Raw genomic sequence first — 25,405 nt, 5'->3', positions numbered from 1 at the left:
GTTTGCTGTTACTTTGATTATTCTGAGAAAGGAGAGGGGGGAAGTCTCTCTAGGTTTATAAGCTAGACACTGTATCTTTTTTATCCTGGTGTTACAGACATAGTGTACTTTCTTTCTTTCTTTTAATAAAATCCTTTTCTTTTTAATAACTTGATTGATTTCTTCCCTTGTTTGGATTTTCAGGGGAAGGGGAGGGGGGGTGGAAGTGAATCCCTCTTTGTTTTGATTCAAGGAGTTTGAATCTGAGGTGATCTCTCCCAAGGACTAGGGGAGGGAGAAAGAAGGTGGGGGGAATGGATTATTTCCCTTTGTCTTAAGATCCAAGGAAGTTGGGATCTGTGTTCCCCAGGGAAAGTTTGGGGGAACAGGGAGTGTGCTAGACACTGGAATTTCTAGCTGGTGGCAGTGTACCAGATCTAAACTAGGATTTAAGTTTAGAGGAGCCCATGCAGGTCCCCATCTTGTGGACGCTAAAGTTCAAAGTGGGGAATAAACCTATGACAATGGGTATCTGAGCAATCCTATAAATAGAGAATTCGGAGTGGAAGTTAGAAAGGGAAAAAATGTAGACTAAATTTCAGGGGTTAGAGAGATTTCCTCCCTCTTAGGTCTAGTTAAACTGTGGACTAGATTCCCAAGGGATGTGGTGAAAGTTGTTGCTATGTTTGATTCATGTCAAGCTGGACTAAACAAACCACTTGGGGATAAAATATAATGTAGGAAACAGTACTGTGTTGACAGGGAAGGATGACCTAATGGAGCTTTTCCATCTTTGATCTCTATGAAAACTTACTGTAAGTGTACAATATGATGAGTACACCTATAGCACCAAATCCTTCAGTCTTGAGGCACACACGCTGATTTCAGTGTACATGTTTCCTGTGTAAGGATTGCTGGTTTGGCCTGTTGCTACTCCAAATGTCTGGGGTGTCAAATTTTGTCTCTCTATTCCAGGGAAAAGTGAGTAGCTTCCCCTGTTCTCCCCAACACACACACAATTTGCCTGCTCGAGGTTCAGGGGTGGCGCTAGCCTCTTCCCGGGGTGTGTGGCAGCAGGCTGAGGTGGGCCTTAACCTCCTCTCGCCTTGAGGCCCCACCCTGTGGCCAGGCCAGAATCTGGAGCCAGGCGGTGGTAAGAGCTGCCCAGGGAGCCTGGGCCACTGTGAAGAGCCCTGGACCCTCCACCCATCCTGGGCGGCGCACCCTGGGGTGTTGGAACACAAGCTGGGGGCTGCTCTTGCAGCCCAGGGCAGGTGGAGTGTCCAGAAAGAGGGGAGGGGGAAGAGGAGGAGCAAGAGGCAGGGCCACAGTTCCAGCACCAGTGGCCCCTTACTTCTACACAGGTTCTGGCAGTCCTGCGGGCGTCTCCAAATTGGCCAGGGCCCTGTTAATCCACCATTAGTTGCAGGCCCATAACCTTCCATTCTACTGGGACTGAAGACTGCAGACCTTCCTGGTTTCCTGCCAGTGAGCCTGCCTGGTTTCTACTCAGCGCACCTGTCTGAGAGCTGGAAACATGACTCTCATGCTTGCAGCTCCCCAGCAGCTTAGACTCCCAGGACACCCAGGTTTCATGTTTCCATTCCTTGTACCAATGCATGCTCCTGGGCTACACTCCGCTATTTCTTAATTGTCAGTGTTGTGCTCCAGCTAGACTCATGTGGTGGTGAGCATTCTCCATTCCACCAGAACTGGCTTTATCTGTCTGTTAACTTGCTTTCCCACATGACTTGCTGTGTATACATTTTTCTGGGATGATATGCCCCCGTTCAGTAAAACTGTTGCAGACAGTTGGTGTGTGTATGTGTGTGTCTATCTGTGTCTGTGTAAAGTAAAAAGATGGAGCTTGTTTGAGGTTCAGGGTTGTTAGAAAAAATATCATAGGTCTTGAAAGTTTTAACTCTCAACCTAATATAATATATACAGCAAGAATGAGAGCCGTCTTGCAGTGAACAATGCCCTTACAGCTGTAATCTGATAGATGGGCAAAGGGGATTATAAAGGTTATCTGAGGCATGTCCAATGCAGAGGAATCATGTTGGTTGGCCTTCAATCTTTCTACTTCTTAAAATTGCATTTAATACTTCTTAGAAACAGCATGTTCTAGTCCTGGGAAGATGGAATATGCTTGTGTTTATAGTTGTCTGCTCTGTACACAGAGAATTTTTCTTTCCTTCTTTACCAATTAACAGTTTTCTACTTATTAATTTATGAATGTTGAATGTGTAGAGTACCGGTGATAGCTCTGATTATCTTCCTCTGTAGAAGTGTTTGAGAGAATTCTCTCAATTGCTTTTATTGGATTCTTTGCCACTTGCATCTCTTTACACCTATATCCTAAATGCCCCTTCCTCCAGACATCGAGGAGATGGTTTATTTTTCACCTTTCTCATCATTCTAGGTCAAGGTGCTGCATTAATCTATTGATTAGTAAGAGTGTATTGTTGGGGTTGTATTCATCTCCCTTCCCCTCCTTTAATGTTAGTCTGCCTAACCCCTACTCTTTATCTCATCTTCCCACAGCCCCGGTACCAAACACTTTTTTAAGCTTGTACTCCTTAAGCCACAACCACATTTCAGCAATTTGTTTATGACAGTAGAAAATGAAATAATTGTATTTCTATTTGTATTCTTCTTCTTAAACACATAGATTGCTTGTGCTGCAAGAAACAGAGTAGTAAATGCTGAGAATTTACTAATCAGCAGCAAATACCCTTGTATTGTGCTCCTTTAGAAATGTAAAAACATGAATCTCCTTCCTCAGCACCACCCACTCCACTCAACACCTTTTCCTATAGTTCTTACTGACTAGTTGACCTCTAACAGCACCAGACTGAAGATTTTGTGAGGTGGCAAGGGGAGATTTGGTACAGTCCTCAAAGAACAAAATCACTGTTCATAGAAAATAGGTAGAAGAGTGGATTATTCCAGGCTAGTTTAAAGCAGCCAACATTTTCAGTGATGAATGGTATAGAAAATTTGAGTAATGATACTTATGATAGCATAGTCATTTGGTAGAGGGTCACTTTCACTAATAGTTGTGGAACAGGCTGTCTAGACTGTCACAAAACCTGTCATCGTCACATAGCAGAGGCAAATATCATCTGTAATATAAAGACTTATAAAAATTCTGCTTCTTCAGAAATTGTCATAGTTTACCCTCTTGTGTTTTGCCCTGAGTAAGCTAAACAACAAATAGAGGTTTTGGAGTCACTAACTAGTTGGCTTCGGATGTAAGAATTCCTTGTGTGGACTATAAATGTTACTTCAATGTGTACCATGCATAAAATAGCCCCCCAAACTTTGGTGTTACTCTGAGCATGAATAAAAGGAGGTTATGCCACGTACCATGGTGTACAGCTCTTAATTTACTAATAAGAACATTTTCATGCTATCCCATGGATTTTTGTGAGTAATCCATACTTTGAATAACAAGCTCTTTGGGGCAGGTCTGTCTCTGTGTTTGTACTGTGCCTAATACAATGGGGCCCTGATCCTGATGGGCTGCTAGTATAATACAAATAGTAATGTAATCAATCTCGATTTTGCTGCAACTGCTGTGTTATGCCCCAGTTCTCCATAGGTGCCTACATGGAGCTCAGTGCAAGATCAGGGTTTTAATGACCATACTGTATGCAATGGCAGCTCTATCATTGGAGATTATGGGTATACTGTGGGAGATGGGGAAGTGGAGGAAAGCAACCAATTATCTAGCATATGCATTAGCTCTATATTACTATTTACAACTCTGTCTGGAGTTCCTTGATGACTCTGTGAATCTGATTTTCTCATTTGGTATATGAGCTTGAAGTGAAGCTACACAACAGAATAGTAGTAGTGAGTGTCTCTGTGGTGTTGGAATTTAAAGGATAGATGCAGCATGGGGAATTCATGTTTAATAGATGCTTCAGCTGAGAGATGACAGTGCTCATTATGACCCATTTCTTTTCTGCACATCAGTATCAGATCACTGGTTTAGCAGGAGGGAAGAGAGAATTACTGCATAAATGAATCTATAGCTGAATTCCTGCTGATTTCTTCAGGTGTAAAGGAATAACTAGAGGAAAGAAGAGTCCAGTCTCAGCATGTTCATTGCTTCAGGTAGTGTGGAGTGTGTACATATACACTATATAAAAAAGACTTTATGGCTGAATGAAAATTTGGCTTTTTTTCAGTGAAGAACACCACACAAAAAGGGAATGAATACAAAATTTAGAAGAATTACATGAGAGAGTGATGTATAAACTCCAAAGTAAATGCCACCCACCCGCATCAATGGGTGGGGGAAATTGATGGGGCCAGTGGTGAAAGGGGGACAGTCCCAGTGGCAAGGGAGGAGGACTCTCATCAGTGGACAATACGTAGCTCCTCCCCCTGGGAGTCCTTGGCACCCGTTGGCCAGCTGGGGGAGAAGGGTGCTGATTGGTCAACATTCCCTAGCTCCCAGGATTTAGCCCAGCACAGGGACCACATGGAGCCTCTTTTGGCTCTGTTCCAGCAGCCCCACCCTGCCCACCTTAACTAGGAATGGAAACCAGCCTGACAGATGCTGTGGGCGGGGCCAGCTTTAAGCCAATTCCCCCGATTCCCTGGAATCAGGCCCCAAGCCAAAAAGTGCCTTAGGCGTCTTTTTTAATTTAATTTTCTTTTTTACTCACCCAGCGTCAGGGAGGGTCCGCTCCAGGGCTTCAGTGGCATTTCAGCGGCAGGGGTGGGGTCCACACCGGGGCTTTGGTGGCATTTCGGCAGCGAGGGATCCTTCGGTGCCGCGGAAGACCTGGAGCGGACCCCTCACTGCTGAAGTGCCGCTGAAGCCCTGGAACGCCGCCGGGTATTCGAATCGGGCCCCGCCGTTCATAAAGCCAGCTCCAGCTGTGGGTCTAGCCGATTGCCTGTTTAGAGGGTCAGAAAGGAATTTTTTCTCCCATAGGCCAATTGGTGGAGGACCAGGGAGTTTTTTGCCTTCCTTGCAGCACCTGCAAGCCATAGTGGGTTAAATGGGAACACGCTTACTACCTAACTGGAGTGGTGGTGTTTATTTGTCGCCACTTGTAGCTGGTTTCTGGTGCAGTTAAGGGAATAAAATGAACGATTCCCAGAGGTAAAAGACCTGGGATTTTGGTGATGGGACTTGGGCTCATATGATAGGGTGAGACCTTTGCGGGCAAAGATCCCCATCCTCTTCACCCTCTGTCCCTCTTTTGGGTGGAGGGTGTTGGGACTCAGAGAGAGCTGAGTCCTGGGGGGTAGGCTGAGGAGAGCCTACCCCGCATTATGGGTTATACAGTAAGGAGCCCTGGAACCAATTAAATTCCTGGTGTAAAAGAGGATGGGTGAGTAGCGCCCCTCCCTTGTGTTAAAATTTAATAAAAATTGTGACCTGCTGCTAGGGTGACCAGACAGAAAGTGTGAAAAATCGGGACAGGGGGTGGGAGGTAATAGGAGCCTATATAAGAAAAAGACCCAAAAATCGGGACTGTCCCTAGAAAATCGGGACATCTGGTCACCCTACCTGCTGCTTAATTCCATGCATGTGTCTGTTTTCCTTTTGCCGCTGTATCCAGGTCCCCTGCAGGAACTCAGTTCGAATGGTCATGTCTCTGGGGTGCAGCTTGGACGGGATTGGATTGAGCACTCACCCATACCCAGTGTTTGTAATAAAATACATTTTAAAAGGATTTCATTCAGACACCCTTGTCAGCCTCAGCTGACCAAATCTTAAATGAAATGTTCTTCTGTAACTGATCATTCTGCAAGATCAGCCAGCTCCATTTCACTGTTGTTCAGAGCTGCACTCTTGTCAGTAAGTCCTTCAGAAAGCAGGTGGCTCCCTGCTGCTTCCTTCCATGCTCATGTTCCCAGACATGTCAGCCTGAATCATATGTAAATGGCCAGCCCATGAAATCTCACAACAATATCAGTCAGCAACAGCAAAAGGCTTTGGGAAGCAGTGAATAAGGACTGATGCCATGAACTAATCACAAGAGACCAAAAAAACAACCATCCAAAGTCCTCATTTGTGAGCATATTACAATAGCATAATGAATTGCTAGGGGAATTCAAGTCGGTGTTGATTGCTGATGTGCTTTGCTGCTTGTTTACTCTAGGGAAATTTATGGCTTTCATCCTGAACACTGGCTTGTGATGCTTACGATATTTCAGACATGGCTTACTTTGCTTGCCCGTGTGGATGATTAATGGAATAGCATTTATAGGCTCCTCATAAAGAGATCATATGGGGATAAATGTAGATACATATCAGTTACATGAAGCTCCATTTTATCAAAGCTCAGTGTGGCATTTTTTGCAGGGGCCTGCAGCAAATGGAAGGCAATTAGTATTTCACAGTTCCATTAGCCATCCTCCGGATATACATTAGGGTCTGCATGGAAAAAATCTCAGTACTGCCCTGTACATTCAAATGTTCATCAAGGAGCCACATGCTATAAACTATAGGATATTTCTAAGCCATAATTTCAGATTGGCTTCTAGCTCCTCTATTTAAAGTACAGATGAGGAACCACAGGCCCCAAGAAGGGTTTGGAAAACCAAGATATTGTACCCTGAAATAGATATGTTGTGCTAGAAATATGGAGCCAGTACTCCTTGCTGTGTGTATGGGTGATATGGGAAGTGACTATCAGGATGCTTTCACTGATTAGCCGAAAGCAACATCTCCATTCCTCCACTTCACAAACATTTCCAATTCATTTTTTTCCAGTAGTGCATGTGTAGAAATGTCTTATTTGCAGTTGATTTGGGAGAGACAGGCCTTTTCATAAAAATATTTTAGTTGTACCATTCTCTGTCTCAGTAACTGACCAGATTATGATTCACCTTAAAAGGGTGCGAAAGGGAGAAGAGTGGGAGGAATTTTCCTATCCTGTACCCAGTGCAAGGGCCATCTCCTGCCTCACTTCTTGCATTCCCTGGACACAGGGATTTTGCAAGTCTAGCACTGATGGACTCTCCAAAAGAGGTGCTTCTTCACCTGCTGCAAGAGATGAGCTGGCATGGCTGGGGACCCTGCGTGCTACTCCCTCCCAGTGAAGCTCTGGTAGAACTGCTACTGGGGGCTTGCCTTTCCCCTGAAATCATGGGAAATGTCAGGAAAACATGCCTCTGGGAACTTTCAATAGCATCCTCACTCTACACCCCACTGTGTGGGTTGTCGCTTAAGCTACAGTATATATCAATATTGCTAACAGAGGACACTAAGGTTTTAATTCATGGTGAAAAAGATTTCACAGTTGCTGTGCTAAGGCTTCTGTCACATCTCTGCATATAAGCTTTTATAACCCCCTCTTCCTCCACAAATGCAGGAAAAGCTTCATAAAAATGGTTAATACTTAACCTGTTTGTTTTTTGTATCATGTTGATCATGTAAAGATATATCCACCCATTTAGCCTCTCTTTGAAGGAAATTATATTTAGTAGCTGGCCATTGGAGTCTCTGTTCTGCATGCAGAACGTTTGTTGTTGTTCTAATAAATACCCATATTTGGTGAAGTCCATGCTTCTATTTACACCTTAAACTCCCTTGTCTTCAAGTATTCACCTTCTCTTTGTTCAAATCCCTTTATAAAGTATGTTTCTCCTAATTTGCTTATCAACATTAATCTACCAACAAAAGAAATATCATTATAGAAATAAGTGTTTTATAATTATCCCACAGTGATGTAAAACATTATTCTTAAATCCATCTTGTAACTATCTGTCACACTGTGGACCTGATCTCTTCTGTCTTATGCTGGTATCAATCAGGAGTGACTCAGTTTAAATATTTGGAGCTGCAGTAGTGTAAAACTGTCGTGGAAGAAGTATCAGCCCAATATGTCAATATTGTATTTTTCTGAAAACAAAAATATGTATAATGGATCAAGGATAGTGTCTTATTTTGTCTTGTTCATTGGTGAACATGCTGGCGCTTAACAAATAACAAGTGATGATAATAAATTTACCCTTTGAGATGCTAGCAAATAGACATGGTTTTTTTGGTGGTTTGTGTGTTTTTTTTACACACACCAGTAGTCCCAATGAGGCCATTTCAACTACTGGTGTGTATGAAGCAAGTACTATTTGGCCCCTGATGTATGCTTTTTATGTGCCTTTTTTACATAAAGATCCCTCTCTGCATACATTACTTTCTAATAATGCAAACAGAAATTATGATGATCCATTCCAAAGCCTAGTGTCTTGGTAGCAGTTTATCATGGCATGTGGGAAATCTATTTACACAATTCATAACCAGCACTGATACTTGTGCATAATTTCCCACATATCACAGTGGGAAAAATTGTCCTTAGGGCCAGATTTTCAAAAGCTGGCCTCCCTTTTGCAAATGCAACCATTGGTATACATCAAGTAGCTACCACAGTTACATGCAAAATACAGATGTGCCAAACTCTCGAAGGCAATTCAGAGTAGTAGCCATGTAAGCAGAAACAGAGGGTGTAGGAAACTGGAGAAGGAAAAAAAACTCAGAAGGAGGGTTCTAAATCTTTCTATACCTCTTTCAACTTGTCCTTTCCTCCCCCTCCTCCCTTCTGGATCTGTCATTGAGTCGTTCTCTCCCTCCCTTTCTCACTGAGGTGTTTTATAGATTCCAAGGCCATAAGGGACCACTTTGGATGTTTAGTCTGACCTCCTGCATAACACAGGACATAGAACTTCCCCAAAATAATTCCTGGAGTATATCTCTTAGAAAAACATCTAATTTTGATTTTAAATTACCCTCCCTGTCAAAAATGTACACTTTATTTCCAGTCTCAATTTGTCTAGCTTCAACTTCCAGTGATTGGATCATGTTATACCTTTCCCTTCTAGATCAAAGAGCCCATTATCAAATATTAGTTCCCCATGTAAGTATTTATAGACAGTAATCCATAACCTTCTTTTTGTTAAACTAAATAGATTGAGCTTCTTGAGTCATCACTATACAGCAGGTTTTCTAATCCTTTAATCATTCTTGTGGTTCTTCTCTGAACCCTCTCCAATTTATCAACATCCTTCTTGAACAATGGGCACCGATATTCCAACAGCAGTCATACAAGTGCCAAATACAGAGGTAAAATAACCTTTCTACTCCTACTCGAGATTCCCCTGTTTATGCATCCCAGGATCTTATTAACTCTTTTGGCCACAGCATCTCGCTGGGAGCTCTTGGTCAGTTGATTATCCAGCTTGACCCTCAGATCTTTTTCAGTGTCACTGCTTCCTAGGATAGAGTTCCCCATCCCTTAAATATGGCCTACATTCTTTGCTCTTAGGTGGGTACATTTACATTTAGCTGTAGTCAAATGCGTATTGTGCCCAGTTTACCAAGCAATCCAGATGTTCTGTATCAGTGACCTGTCTTCTTCATTATTTACCATTCCCCCAATTTTTATGTCACCTGCAAACTCTCCTTTAGGTTTCCGGTCACAATTCCCCACTTTGGGGTTTCTCACCTTTCCCTGAGGGTTCTGCTTTTTGGGTACATCCTTTTTCCACCTCCCTTCCATTGCCCCTCTCACCCTTTCTTCACAGGACCCATCTTCTGTGTCCTTGTCTTTGCTTCATCCCTTGCTTGGCCTCTTCCGCCCTTCCACTCTACTCACTGTATAGGGGAGAGTATCCATCAGTTCTTCTTCACAGGCTCCTTCTGCTTTCCCTTATCTGTGGCTGCCCTCATGGCTCCAACACTCCTCCTTCTACTGGAGGGTTAAATGGGGGTTAACTATTGCTGGTAGAGCTGAGTAGGGCATGGATCCTCTTTGCTCTCCATGTACTCCCTGCTTGTGCTGTTCCACTCTGCAGAAGCAACTGCAGCTCTGGCTCCTTGGTATGGGATGCAGTGAAAGCAAGGATTCTGAAGGATCCAGAGAAGTGGGCTGTAGCCCATGTAAGCTTATGCTCAAATAAATTTGTTAGTCTTTAAGGTGCCACAAGTACTACTGTTCTTTTTGCGGATACAGACTAACACGGCTGCTATTCTGAAACCAAGAATTCTGTCTGTCACTCCTAACTGCTGTTCTGCCAGCCCATCCTCTGTTGAGGAAATAAAGACTGATGGGAGATAACACCTCCTATTGGCTGCTCATGGTAACAGGCTACAGCCATTGCAGCCATACACATTTACTATAAGCGTCTAAAAATGTCATGGAACAAGTTAACAGCAGTTCTCCTGTGACGGGTTGGGTCACAGAAACCTCCTTTGGGACTGCCACCTGATGTGCCTAAACTACCTCTGAGCCTATTTTCCCTGCCAGGTTGGGACTTCAGTACCTTGCCTTGTCTGAGCCAGACACACTTGCCTGCTGCAAAAACAGATCCAGGTCTGAACTACGTCCCCCACAAGCTGCAGGCTTGACTGAAAACAGATTAAGAAGTGCTTCTGTCTCCAGCACTCAGATACCCAGCTCCCAATAGGATCCAAACCCCAAATAAATCCGTTTTACCCTGTATAAAGCTTATACAAGGTAAACTCATAAATTGTTCGCCCTCTGTAACACTGATAGAGATGCACAGTTGTCCCCCCCCCCCCCGAGGTATTAATACATACTCTGGGTTAATTAATAAGTAAAAAGTGATTTTATTAAATATAAAAAGTAGGATTTAAGTGGTTCCAAGTAATAACAGACAGAGTAAAGTGAATTACGAAGCAAAATAAAATAAAACACGCAAGTCTAAGCCTAATACAGTAGGAAACTAAATGTAGGCAAATCTCACCCTCAGAGATGTTCCAATAAGCTTCTTTGACAGACTAGCCTCCTTCTAGTCTGAGTCCAACAACTTCTCACACCCCTGTAGTTACTGTCATTTGTTCCAGTTTCTTTCAGGCATCCTTTGGGGTGGAGAGGCTATCTCTTGAGCCAGCTGAGGAGAAAATGGAGGGGTTTCCCATGGGCTTATATAGCCTCTCTCTTGTGGGTGGAAACCTCACTCTCCCCTGTGTAGAATTACAGCTACAAGATGGAGTTTTGGAGTCACCTGAGCAAGTCACATGTCCATGCATGACTCAGTTCTTTACAGGCTAACGCCATGTTAGTCTGAACGTTTCCAGGAAAGCTCAGATGTGGATTGGTGTCTATCAAGGTCCATTGTTGGCCAAGTACTCCCAATTACTTGAATAACCCCTTCACGCTATGTTGACTAAATCTGCCTTAGGTGCTTTTTACAGCAAATACTTTAAATACAGGCAAGAGCCAATGCTCATAACTTCAGATATAAAAATGATATATGCATACAAATAGGATGAATGTTCAACATTCAGTAGAACATCACCTTTCCAAAGATATGTTACATGGCATATGTAGCATAAAACATATTCCAGTTATGTCATATTTACATTCATAAGCATGTTTCTATAAAGCATTATGGGGTGCAATGTCACATCTCCTTAGCAGAGAGCACTCCTGAGGCTTCCTGTTCTAGTGAAACATCCACTTCTATCAAGTAGCCCCCATCTTCAGAGACAACTTTTGCTTGACCGTGTCTACTAACAGTGGTCTTTAAGTACATGGCTGGTTTCCTGGGTATGGAAGCATAGCAATATGTGAATAAGCCTCCTTGCCTAAATTAAAATTGCCTCTCCACTCCCATTTCCTGCACACCATTTAGAAGTGCTCCTTTCCTACACTCCTTTAACTTCACTCAGTCAAATAGTGCATCCTAATCCATGCTACCAACTTCTTCTGTTTAAAATAGTTCAAACCACCCTTAGTCCCAGTTGGAGGGTCTGGTAGTTTCTGCCCCATACTCCTTTGCATCCTGTGCTCATAGGAGTGGAGTGGGGATCTTCCATTCCTCCCGTACATGCACTTATCAAGGGTGTTGGGGATCATTGGTCTTGCACTCTTCCCTCACTCAGGCTTATGCACAACTATTTTGCCCACTCCTCCTATCCTACCCACAGCTTTATGTAGTCTCATTTTTGTATCTCACCACCCTGCTCTCTACATACTCACATTCTCTTGCTCACTCAAATTTTGTGCACAGGTGCTATGGAAGGGCAGGCTGCTGCCATACCATTTCTGGGCCAGGAAGGAGGTGCTTCTGCACTAAAACAATATGCAAATTCCTTTTTCAAGCTAAATACAATACCTGTGCTACAGGTCAAGGTTCTTCTCCTCTGTATCTATTATTCTCAATTTTGCACACACCCTATCACCGTAGATCTGTCCATTTGTATAAAGATGACAGCACAAGATTCTGACTGAAGCGCAGCAGCACAACTCCTTCATTAGTTGGAGGGGACACTAAGTGTGAGTGAGATCTTCTTCTTTCCTCTCCCCCCTCCCCCCTCCTCCCAAAAAAAAAAAAAGCAGCCAGGGCTGAATTCACTACCTTTCAAGTAAGTGAGAGACTGGAACTGGGAATTGAACCTAGGACTTTCCCACATGGCAATATAGACCAGTATCCCAGCCTAATGGTGTTCTGTTTGTAGAGGAATCTGATCAGAAAGAGGCACTAATGCAAAGCAGAGGGGAACAATAAGCTGGTCCTAGGATTTAGGGTCCATCTTTCTGCTCTAAACTATAACTTGTTGCCATGTGGTTTTGGATTTTCATCTCTTCAGTGCTAGATGGAGTAGACCACTTCCAAAGCCATGTTCAGCCCTATTTGCTACTTCCCTGTGATATTGTGCTTTCTCTTGTCCAGCTAGAGCTTGTCTCCCTTTCCTTGCATTTTCCACTACTGTTGCTTACAGATGAACAAGGCTGTATTACTTTCTGGTGAATGTTATAACAGTTACAATAGTATCACACAGCATCTTCATGTTGTATAATAGCCATTTCTGTATTCTGTTAAGTGCATGGGCAGGACCAGGGGGTCTTCCACACTTTGACTTGTGCATTTGCCTTTCAAGTATGATTAGTAAGTGTTTGTGCATAGAGGCCCCAACTGAGACTGGGGCCTCATCGTGCTAGGACACCCCCTGCCTCCAAGAGTTTACAATCTAAATAAGCAAAATAGGTGAGACTAAAAGCATACATGGATTCACACCCTACACACTACTGTAATAATCTTTATATAAAATATGCCTTGTGAGCTATCATTTGAAAACTAATAACTCTCTGATCAATAATATAGTGAAACATGTAGCAACATTATATGTAAAGTTATTAAATTCCCCTGTATGATGTTTTTAGCACATGTTCAAAACTACACAGCCCAGGCAGAAGTATCCTGAATGAAGAAATGTGTGTTCACTTCAGTTTACACAGAAGTAGTAAACAGAATCCTTAAGACAACCAGAAGAAGAGATGGCAGGAGACAAAGCAAATTTGAATTTCAGCAAAAACAGATGAGAGGAAAGAACATGGAGCCTCTTTCATCACCAGACTCCATGTCACCTTTACTGTTTGAATAAACTTTGCTTTGAGGGAAGCTAACGCTTAAAAGAATCCACTTCAAAAGTTAACTGGACTATAAAAGAAAGGGGCAGAAAACCCCAAGCGAGTTCTGTCTTCTTCTTCTTTCTTTCATCTAAAAAGACAAAACCAGCCATTTGAATTGGGAAGGAGTGGGGGGGAGAGAGAGAGAGATCCTGACCTGAGAATTTGGTCAGCCATGTTGGTGGGAACATATAAGGATTTTACCTGGAACCAAGACTAGCTTGTTTTAGTTTTCGCTACTAAAAAGCATTTTATCTTTATTTCTCTTGTAACCATTTCTGACTTTAATACCTGATCCTTGAATTTACTCAAAACCCTATCTTCTTTTGTTTTATTTTTTTAATATGAACCAATCCATTGCTGTGTTTAAACTTGAATTGTTAGATAAAGTAGCAGACTGTTGAATATTGACCTTTTACAGGGGCAACGGACCTATAGTATCTGATCTGTCCAGGAGAGGGCTGGACAGTGCAGAACACATGTTTGGGGGGAAATTCAGGACTGGGAGTCTGTTGGGGTCACCCTGCCAAGTAGTAAGCAAGGCAGGTGGAAGTCAGAGTGTGGGTGGTGTGTTGCTGACTGACTGTTGGAGTCAGAGCTGCAGCTGTACACACACACTCAGGGTGTGACCTGTAGGCTGTTGACTGTTTGTGAGCAGTCCGGGTTGCGAGCTACAACAGCAAAGCATTGTGAGACACCCAAGGTTGCGAGGCAGGCGGTGACACAATCTCTGACTGGTCTGGATTGCATCCCAGAATGTGACAGTAGCCTAAGAGTGGGAACACAGATGGAGGCATGGAGAGGTGAAGTGACTCGCAGACAGTCACACAACAGGATGGTGGTCACAATCTACTGGGTCACATCTCCTGAGTCCTAGGGGAGAGTCCCACTCACTGGACCACATTGCCTCTCCAGCTATTGATTTCGTCCAAACGAAGATGTGTTTCCTGAATAAGACAGTGTTGGGGTGGTGGGGAAGGCGTTGTTATCCTGGATGGACATGTGAAAAGCTTTCAAATAATAATTTTGATATTTTAAAATATTTTTGTAAAATATATTTGTTTGCAGAGGACCTTTTATCCTAGCATGACTTCATGTTAGCTATAGGAAATCATTGCATTAAGCTGGAAAGCAGATTAACTCTCTGAACGTCTAAAAATATAAATTGTAGAATATCTTGTACATATGGTAGTGTATGCGTAGGTTTTAAATAGTTTTTCTGTTTATAACACACAAGGGATTTGGTTTAGGAGCGCATTAATCATAATCTATAGTAATTTAATAGCTGAAATAACCCCAGTTCAATAGCCAGGGACCAAGAGGCCACGGATAGCTTTCATTTGGATTCCCACCTTTTGTGTGTCCTTAGTTAGAGTTCAGAATGTGTTGTCTACCAGCTGATAGCTACACACTAGAGTGGATTTACCTATTCAGTAGAGTTCCTCCCTCCTCTCCTATCCCATGACTGGAGCTCATGCTGTGTGTGCACATTACTGCAGTGGAGCAGCAAACCCAGAGACCTGTTCTTACTGAACTAACTGAACACCATTATAAAACTGGAGTAACTCTATTAAAGCTTAGAGCGTAACACTTGATTTATCCCCTTTAGTCCAGAGCAGGTTTTGACTGAATGGAAGTTTTGCCATTGACTTTAATGGCACCAGGATCGGGCTCCAAGGCAGTCATAATCTATAGGCAGCAATTCTGCCAGGTGCCCCAAAAGGAAGCTTTGCCTCTGAGCAAGCCAGTACGAACAATGCTGAGCTTGTGTCAGCTGGAAATTGTTTACAATTGCACAAAAATAAATGGAAGTTGTCCTGATAAAATCCTCCTGTGTAGTGAAGCTGCCGTGCTTTTAGATTTATGATTAGGGAGTATCATCCTCCTTTTCAGGCCACATTTGAAGGCTATTTAATTTTATTGAACAAAAATAAATCTTTTCTGTCAAGTACTATCTCTGAATTTCTGCCCCTTCCCTCCTTAAAGTGGTCAACATGCAACAGATTTTCTTTTTACACAAACATGGAACAAGCCATTAAAGGCAGTAGTAGAGGGAAGTAACCTAAAGTAGCTAGACTTGGGAGATGGGAGGAGTCTGAAAGTTCAGCCATGGACTGATGAGAAGGGTGGGTGAGGAGGGTGCTTCTTCTTGGAATGTTATAAGTGGTTGGAATACAAGAAGCAAGATGGTCAGTTTTGAATCCAGGGTACTCTGTAGATTTGTAGCCTGCCAGCTTCTTTACCTAATAATGGATATTATCATCTCTCTTCCAAACTTTAACCTAGAGAAGCCAAATTCCAGCTTCATGTAAGTGGATGCCATTCACTTACATCCATTGACTTTAGCCCTAAAATAGAAAATTCAGATCGACAGAACTAATGACTTTGACACCTGCTGTAAACATATAAGAAAAAACTATTCCTTTTCCTTTGGGGGCTGAAGACTGCTGAAACTTGAAACAGTGGTAATTGTTTCATTTCTGGGTCCTAGGTTTAAAAGCTATTGCCTGTGAAATGATATTCAAAGATGTATAAAGCTGTAAAGTTTTTATCTAACTTGCAAAATAAATTCAGTACACAAGTCAGGCAGCTACTAGGCCGGTCTACACTGTGGGGGGGATCGTAGCTGAAGTCGAAGTATCTTAGATCGATTTACCTCTCGTCCTCACGGCGTGAGATTGACGTCTGCGGCTCCCCCTGTCGACTCCGCTACCGCCGTTCACACTGGTGGAGTTCCGGAGTCAACGGGAGCACGTTCAGGGATCGATATATCGCGTCTAGATGAGATGCGAGAAATCGATCGCTACCCGCCGATACGGCGGGTAGTCTAGACGTACCCTTTAATAAAGCACTTCCGTGTATGCGACAGGCAAGGATTACACATATGTAGTCTTCCCTTTTCCTACACTACTTTTCTGCACTATTTCCAAAATATGTTTCATATCCATTGTGAGTGACATTCTTGGATTTCTCCCAGATCAATCAAACATAAATCACTTCTGCAGAAAGCAGGTTTTGCCACATGTCGGGGAGGCGGGGAACAGACTTTTAACTTTTAACTACTGCAATTGCATTTTACTGTAAATGGCTTTGATTAGCAAAAGCTAATAGAAAACAGTCTGATTTTCTTTTCTAAATAATGAGTGGGAAATTAAATCACTGATTGCACTCAAATTCAGTTTTATGAAGGTGGTGGTCTCTGCCAAACTGTGGGGGTTTGGGTGCAACTAGTCAATAATCGGGAATTGTTTGTATCTGTTTCAGAGCTCACTGAAGAGAAGAGGAAGCCGGGAAATGCACAAAGAAAAGAAGACATTCACCCAGGTACCATTTTCAAGAATGCGTGATGATTTTCATAGTCATGTGACAATTAAATGGGGAAAACTCAAAGTCTCTTCTTACTGGGTGTTGACAGAACCACCAAAAATGTCAAACAGACCTGATTAGACTTAAATCCACTGAGACATTTCAGGTAATTTAGAAGCAATTTAGGATGTGAATTTGATTTTTAAACTCTGCAGCTCTTCAGTTTTATTCTCATCTCTGGTATCTAGACTCAGGCTAACGGTTTTCTTCAGGAAAAGAAAATCACCTTGCCTCATAAAGTAATTGGATCATAGCTCAGGGACTAACTAAATTTATACATGGTGCCAAAGTTTTTGTGCTAATGAGCATCATGGCACCAGATGGAGTTCACACACTGAAACAACACCTAATGTGTTCTGGTGTCAGAGACCAAGGTTTAGTTTCTCATGTGAGGTGAACAGCATGTGAACTTAAAAATATTTGCTTCCTCTAGCTCAGTTAAAATAAAGAGGCTGTGCTATCTGCCCTCCCCACCTGAATGCTGATTTTATTGAATTTCCATAGGCTGATTCTCCCCAGGAAAGCAGTCGGCCCAGATTCGTTTCCTTTTTGTGCTGACTGTAGTGGTTGAAGTCTTTTCTAGTCTCCATTCCATTAGCTAGTTAATAACGCTGAGATGTGGGGGTAGGGTTTCAGATCACTGTGAAGAGGAATCAATAGCACCATCAGAGCTCTGTTGGAGAGAGAGAGAGATTTTACCTCCGGTTTTTCTCTCCAGTTCCCCTCAGCCCCCATCTGCAAACTGAATATATTAATGTGATTTCATCCTTATAGGTTTTTTCTAAGCTGATGGAATCTTAACATCCATTGATTTGTAATAATAATAATACAACACTTAGCACTTTATGTCATCACCAGATGCTGCTGCATGGGTAAGATGGGGAAGGGAGATTTACTGCACCAGTGGTATCTGGAAGCACCTGACCTGCAGAGAACACAGGCAGACAGAATGCCACCTCTAGGGAGCAAACGTAGGAATTCATCGGAAGCAGCCTTTGAAAGAGTTCAATGTACTCTCTTCCCAAATGGCCAGCTGATGAGCAGAGATCACCAGTAACTCTCAATGGTGGGCGGGGTGGGGGGGGGATTTAAAGGTCAGAGGGTATGTGACCGCTCCATCCATTGCCTATGGCCCCCGTCCCACTCCCCCTGCAGCTCCCACACCCGCTCCAAGCCTGCATCACCTTGCCTCCTCTCCCTTCACATCTCCTTCCCCACTTACTTCTCCCATTGCCTCCCCGCTGCAGGCTCAGTGCAGACCGGACACCTACTGCCAAGCAGGTAACTGCAGCTGCAAGCAAGGAAGGGATGGGACTCCCTTCTGGCAGAGCTGCACTGTCATCCCCATCTCTCTTCCCTGCTCTGGGTGTCTCTTAGTGGAGGTCAGTGGGAGCTCTAGGTACTGGAGCCTTTCCCAGGCAGATCCCCCTGAGCTGCGCTCAGCCCGACTCCCAACCTGGGAGAAATCTGGGAGGGGAGAGCACATGACTCCGTGTTCCCCGTCCCCGCCCCCCAGCATCGCCTGTGATGAGGATGATTATTTAAATGATCAGCTATTTGGGGCTGAATGTTTTTTCTACGTGTCTGTAAAGCACCTGGCAAACTATTGGGTTTATATAAATGATTATAAGCAAAGGCTTGGTCATGCCCACTTTGGGTTGTCTGGTGCTACTGGCAGCACAAACATTCTTTTTCCATGCACTCAGGAAAAGCAAGCAAGTTCACAGAGGATTCCTTATGCTCCCATACCCAGCCCCTCCCCCTGCAATGCCCCAAGAACAGTCAGAATTTGGTCCCATGCCTTTATAAAGAGCTTTACAAACATTGACTAACTCACTCTCACATCACCTTGGTGTGGGATAGGGAAGAAAATATTATAATCCCCACATTGTAGTCACAGAGAGGCTAAAGCCCAGATCCTCAAAGGTATCCTCATTGAAATAAGTGGGAGTTAGTTGCCTAAATACCTTTTGAGAATCTGGACCTAAGTGACTTGTTCAAGATCACAAAGTGACTCTTTATGTCTCACGTCCACTCTTTCCTGGACTGGTTTTGCAAGCAAAGGTGACCATGAATTTAGATTCTAATAGTAGTTTAATGCTATCTGTGGACTTAAATATTCATAGACTACATCAGGACCAATTTCTCACCTACTGTGTGTTCGCAGTGGGAAAATATGCAGAGCTGTTCCATCCTCCACAGTGCAGACCCAGTAAATACCCTGTAAAATTATTTTGAAATAAAGGGAAAACAAAACAAGTCTTTTAGTAGTGCTTCTCCGCCATTAAGTGTATTGGAGAAAAAAGTTTCTAATCAGCAAAGCTACAGAATGGAGCTACTTGGGAAATGCCAGGCACAATCAAAACACAAAGGAAACAGCACAAGGTAGGAGGGTTGGCACTCAGATAGCTGCTTGGGTACTAGCAGTGGTACCTTGTCCTCAGACTTCCAATGCAATAAATGCTTAACCATCTTCTGCCTGGCAATACCTTCAGCAGGTGGTGGTGAGGAGATAGTCGTTTGTCTCTATTTCTCTTTGTGTTTTCTTGCCAGCAAAAGAAATACCATATTTTGGAATTTTTGATCAGATCCTCAATCTCATGACAGAATTTACGCCAGTGGTGGACAACCTGTGGCCATCAGGGTAATCCGCTGCTGGGCCGCAAGACAGTTTGTTTACATCTACCGTCCGCAAGCACAGCCGCCCACAGCTCCCAGTGGCCGTGGTTCGCCGTTCCCAGCCAATCGGAGCTGCAGGTGGCCGTGCCTGCGGATGGTTGATGTAAACAAACTGTCTCAGGGTCTGCCCCACCATTGATTTACACTGCATAACTAATTTAAGTTTTATCCCTACCTTTTCCTTTGTATATCTTCATGTTCTATGTTGGCCTAATTTAGATTGTATACCCTTTGGGGAAGGGTCCATCTTTTTTTCTAATCTCCCTGAAGCACCCTGCAAAGTTATGCTACAGTATACTAATATTCATTATCAGTAATCAGTTCACAAGGATCCGTAATGGTCCCTTAAAGTCAGTACCCAGCACTGTTAACATTAGGACACTTCTGTATTATCACTGGCTCTGCTTTTCCTATAGAGTCTGGCGTACATGCATTATTTAGTTTCTGTATGCCAGATGTGAGATATAACCAGACTGTGTCATAGCCCTGCTTTTAACTGCTGTGATTTCAACCTCTTGTTCCTCCAGACTGTCACAAACGCTATTCCTCCCCTTCTTGTCTCTTTAATGGTTTAAATAATGCAAATCTCAGCTTAATCTCCCTGATTTATTAATTTCCTTAATTTGCCATATTTTTAAACCTGTGTTGTCAGCAGGGGTGTCCTACATACTACTACTTTAAAATTGACTTCAGCTGGTCAAGCAATCATTGATATTTCTTGTACACAAAGCTTCTGAAGGGACATGTACATGAAAGTTGGAATTTTATACTTCTGGCATGCATAGACATTACTGACAAATCTGTTCTGAGCATTCTATCCCCTTGGAAAAGCTCTCAAAGGATTGAGATTTTCTGTTAGCATGCATGTGAACTAGAGAAATAGCTATGTCATCTTTCCAAAGGGAATCCATATTTGCTAGTTGGGATTAACATCCAGCAATTCTGTTGTCTTACATCTGTCTTTTTTCCCCATGATTTTGAATGGAAACAACTTTTCTTTTTTTTTCTTCTGCTTTGTCAGTTGTGAAAAAAATTGTTAGACTTACTATTATCTATCATATTAGTCAAAAGACTAATAATATTATAAGAATAATAACCAATGGTGCTTTTCTGCTGTGAAAACAACACTTAACGGTGGAAGTATTCAACTTGCGTTGAGCAATGAAATTGGACACAAGCATTAAGGGTCTGGCCCAAAATCCATTGAAGTCAATGAGAATTTTTTTTTTTTTAAAGCAGACACATTCATCTTGTATTGCCTCAAGAATGGCTAGGGTGACAATTGTTTATAGGCTTGAAATCCAGTGCAAATTAAGTCTGAAATTCTCCTTTACCTTAATGGGAGCAGGATCAAGCCTGTACAGCTAACACCAATGAAAAAGATATGTGTGATGACTGTTGCTTTTACAGTGTGTATGAAGGAAGTTATCAACAAAAAGGGAGATACAAGAATCTGGGTAATTACACAGGAATTTCCAGGAAAACATACAGATTGCTGGGCTTGGCAGCCAAAGAAAGCAGACAATTAAGATGAATTCTATTGGATTTCAAAGAAAGCATAAAGGGAATTTCATATGAGAGCATTTGTGGCTGTTTAAAAAAAATGTGGGACTTGTCTAAATTTTATTTTATGTTCTCAAGAATACAAATAACTGTTCTTAATTTCCTTACAGATGAATCCAGCACTGATCTAGATATAACTGTTCTTAAATGTAAAGTCGATAATGGTGGTGAGAACAAAAAAGAAAAACAATGCATTCTTTAGAGTACAAAACCCCATTCTGCAGCTCTGAATAAAGATGTTTTACTCTTAAAGCCAGATTTAGCCAAAGCAAGGAAAACCTTCCAGGAATTTCAGTGGGAGCTGCATAAACTTTTGTTGTGGCTGAATTTGGTACTTAATTTCCAACATCTAATTGCTAGTGAAGATGCAAGCAACTTGCAAACGTCTGAGACTTCACAATCGAAGCTCTGTGTGTGTGTGTGTGTGTGCTTGTGTGTGAGAATGCAAATACATTAACACAGATAAGGAATCTATTGTAAAGACTCTCATTACAATTGTTAGTAGTTTATACCTTCTTGAACGTATTTATAAAAAATCAAAGTATTGGTGCCAGAGCAATTATGACCACTGTCTTAACCAATCAACCCAATTTGTATTTGTTTTGATCTGTTTGATTCTGGTACTGCTGCTCATGAATCATTTGTTTACATATTTCATGTTCTTACTTAGCCCATTAACTTCCTTACTGTTTTTTAAAAACCATATCCTGCTCCCAGGGAAGCCAGTGCCAAAACTCCCACTGACTTCAGTGGAGCAGAACTGAGCCATAGTTGCCCAATTTACTCTGTATCTGTTATAATTGAAATTAAATAATTAGTGTATATTTGAACAGAGGTAGTGGTAGATTATTGTAAGTAATCTAACAGATGTCGATGATGATGTAATGAGGTGTACTTTAGGAATTAAACTCTCCCAGGCATATTGCATAGTCTTAATTAGTCTTGTACCAAATTTTTATCTAAACTGGGTGACTAATTAAAATGGGCATTTCTTCTTCAGACTTTTGTTTCACTTACTGTGCGTTGTAACAAAATCGTACTTGTGAATTGTAACACAGTGTTACTGAAACTGAAATGGAGGGTCCATAGCTTGTTATACATGTGTTCTCATGGCCCTCCCAACCAGGGATTTCCCTACACTCCCCCTAAATTCCCCCCTCTCCCCTCCCCGCAGTTTTGTGAACTAGTTACATGCAGTGTTGCCAATTTAGTGATTGTTTGGAAATTTGAATTGAAATTGAAACATTAATATACACTTTAAAAGCATATAAAGTGTATGAGAAAATATGTGTATCTGAAAAAGTATAATAGATTTGAAAAGTATGAACATAGACTAGCTTCCTTATACAGCTGTTGTTTTTATGACAATGTCAGTGCATTCATTTTGGTGATGTTGGCCAACCTAATAATTTCAAATGGTGATTTGTAAGCAAAGTCTAACTGAGCTCTCCCTGACAGCTAATGATGAGCTTGGAGCTGCGGGGAAAGGCTTCAGGACCAGATTGTATTTACATTCACACCCAATCTACTTAGGTATCCAGTAAACAGAGCTGTGTTGACCAAGTGATACATTTTGGCTGGGGTTGGGTTACAAATCACTTGAATGCAGGTGTGTGTGGGAGGTGGAGGGTAATGAAATGTTGTTATTCTTATTGTATGAGTAAAGAGCAGTAGGCCTGTGCTGATTGAGGGCATCAAGAGAGAGGGTGGGGACAGGTGTTTTGCTTGATGGTCTGCCTGAGTCACAAGTACTATTTGACCTGCTCCTCTCCACTGTTTAAATACAGAGCTGATTAGGCTCCATAGATTGTCTTTGGTTTTGTTAAGTGACCACTTCATCTGAAATCTCGGATAATCAGGTCTAAGTGCTTAGATCTGCTGTGGGACTGTGTTTCTGTGGAAGAGATGGCCCAGTCTACACTAGCAGCGAGGTTCCCCCCACTGAGACCTCAGCTGAAATCACTGAGAGCTGGGTGGAACCTCAAGAGACCAACTCGCAGATGTCACAGTGGCAGGTGGCAGCAGAAGGTGACGGTGCAGGGCCATTGGCAACAGAGCGATGGAGTGAATGGCCACTGTTTGCTCTGGCCATTGTTGTTTGTTGTGCCACCGTTCACTCCATCGCTCAGTGGTTTGAGCATTAGCCTGCTAAACCCAGGGTTGTGAGTTCAATCCTTGAGGGGGCCACTTAGGGATCTGGGGCAAAAATCGGTCCTGCTAGTGAAGGCAGGGGGCTGGACTCGATGACTTTTCAAGGTCCCTTCCAGTTCTAGGAGATTGGTATATCTCCTATTATTATTCATTTAGATGTCTTCTTGCCCCTCACCTGGGAGCTGAACTCATGTGAAAGCACCTCTGAACTCTGAGTCTCCACTGACCAAGGACAGCACCAATGAGTGTTAATGAGGCGGTTAAGAATGCTGGAGACACAACACAGTTCATGTGAACAAACGTGGCTGTGGCATCATACTTTCTATTTAAGCAAGAGATACCACACACGAGAAACTGGAGGCCAATGTTAAGTGCATTGTCACTTGTTCATCCTGAAGTTGAACACTTGTTCTGAACAAGACCAACAAATGCTCACTATCTTTCTGCAAGAAACTCAACCGATTGGCTAGAAGCATGTGGTGCAACAGTAAAAGACTCAACAGTTGAAAAAGTGAAGAACTCTCTCACCACATTCAAAAAATTTGCATACATGGCTGATGAATGCACCGATGCAAATGGGCATCAAGTATTAAGTCATTGTGTACGTTATCTTGATGTCAGTGGTAGGCCAGTAGATGCATTTTTAGATGTTCAAGTTATAGAAGACACATCAGCTGCATCTGTGACAACCCACATCTTAGAAGAGTTAAATGCTTGTCAATTGGACCCCAAACAGATGTCTGCTTGTGCATTTGATGGAGCTGCAAACTTGTCTGGAAGACATGGTGGAGTACAAGCTTTGCTCAGAGAAAAGTGTAACCCTAATCTCTCCTATACACACTGCAGAGGCCATCTACGCCAACTAGCACTAGTATGAGCTGCAGACTCTTCAAAAGACATTTAAAAAGCTATAATTTTAATGTCTTCATTATATTCTTTTTTCAGCAAGAGTCCAAAAAGACTGAATATCTTGGAAAATATAAAAGATACACTGGGACTGAAGTTCAAATTAGTCCAACCTGGGAAAACCCTCTGCCTTTCTCATGAGCGATCCTTGGCTGTTGTCTTAAAATTACTCCAGATGTTATTACTGGCTTTGGAAAGTATCTACCAAGTTGGGATGGATCTAAGTAGTGAGGCTGGTGGATTACTTTTGCTACTACATTCAGAGAAGACTATTGCCATTCTTTGTCTTGTAAGTCTACTGTTGAAACCACTTGGGTCATTAAACAATGCCATCCAGACATCTGCTACAACAGTAGTAGATCTTTGTCCAGCAATAGAAGCTACATTTGGATCAATCAGAGAGCTATCCATTGAACAAGTACTGGAAGAAGCAAAGACTTTAGTCAAGAAGTTGACTAATGAAGGCATTTATATTGAATCCTTAAGTGAAGAGGACAAGAAGTGTATGTTAAGATTTAGCAGGGTGGTCCCCTGCTCCTGCCCTGAAGGGTTAAAAACAGTCCTGGGAGGGGGCTGTGGCTGGAGAAAGCAGCTTTTAGGCTGGGCTGATTGGGGGAAGTGGCTGCAGCTGGGGCCACACCCCAATCAGACTCAGCTGGCCCTATAAAGGCAGAGAAGCCAGGGGCAGATAGAAGTCTCTCTCTAGCTATAGAGGGAGATGGGCCTGGCTGCAGGGAGCTGGACATAAGGTACTTGAGTGAAGCAGGGCTGGGGAAAGGCAGAGGAGCTGGGGAGCTCTAGCCTGGAAAGCCCCGGGCTGTGGCCTAGCATTGGGCTAAAAGGTACTGGGGGTTGCAGAGGGCAGCCCAGGGCTATGCCAAGGCAGCAGGTCCAAACCCTCCTTGCCAGTGTTGAGTAGGCTGATACTGCAGTCTGCCCCAGGGCACAGGGACTAGACAATGACTGGCAGTAACCATATACTGAGGCAAGGTGGGGATAGTGGGTGGGGGTTCCCCAGGGAGGGGAGACCCTAAGACTGAGGGGTTACTGCCAGGGGGCAGCACCCCAGGTAAAAGGGCATCGGGTCCAGGGAGGGACACGGGGGCCAGACAGGAAAGGCAGATCACCAGCCTGCAGAGGGCGCTCCAGAGCTGAATCGAGCTAATTCCCGGAAGACACCAGCAGGAGGCGCCACAGGGGTGAGTCTGCTTGTCTACATAAGACAACTGAAAAAGTACACAGACTTGATTCTTAAAAGTCAACAACAGCGACTTCTAGATTCTACTCAACCTCTGTGTAGCTTTTATAGATCCCTGTCCTATAAAACACAGACAGTTGAGTGGAGTGAGGCACTACCAGCA

The 25,405-nt window shown here is 42.9% G+C and overlaps 1 protein-coding gene across 1 annotated transcript in view; it reads left to right on the top strand.

Annotated features, from left to right (window-relative positions):
• Window positions 1-25,405, top strand: part of MTCL1 (microtubule crosslinking factor 1) — a 178,657-nt gene that overhangs the window by 84,993 nt on the left and 68,259 nt on the right. Inside the window, exon 4 of the mRNA XM_039525582.1 lies at window positions 16,644-16,703. Coding sequence (XP_039381516.1) covers window positions 16,644-16,703 — 60 coding nt within the window. The remainder of the gene's footprint in view (window positions 1-16,643; window positions 16,704-25,405) is intronic.

This window comes from Mauremys reevesii, linkage group 2 (assembly GCF_016161935.1).
Source record: "Mauremys reevesii isolate NIE-2019 linkage group 2, ASM1616193v1, whole genome shotgun sequence".
In the NCBI taxonomy this organism is placed as follows: Eukaryota; Metazoa; Chordata; order Testudines; family Geoemydidae; genus Mauremys; species Mauremys reevesii.
This window is presented reverse-complemented; position numbering and strand designations above follow the sequence as displayed.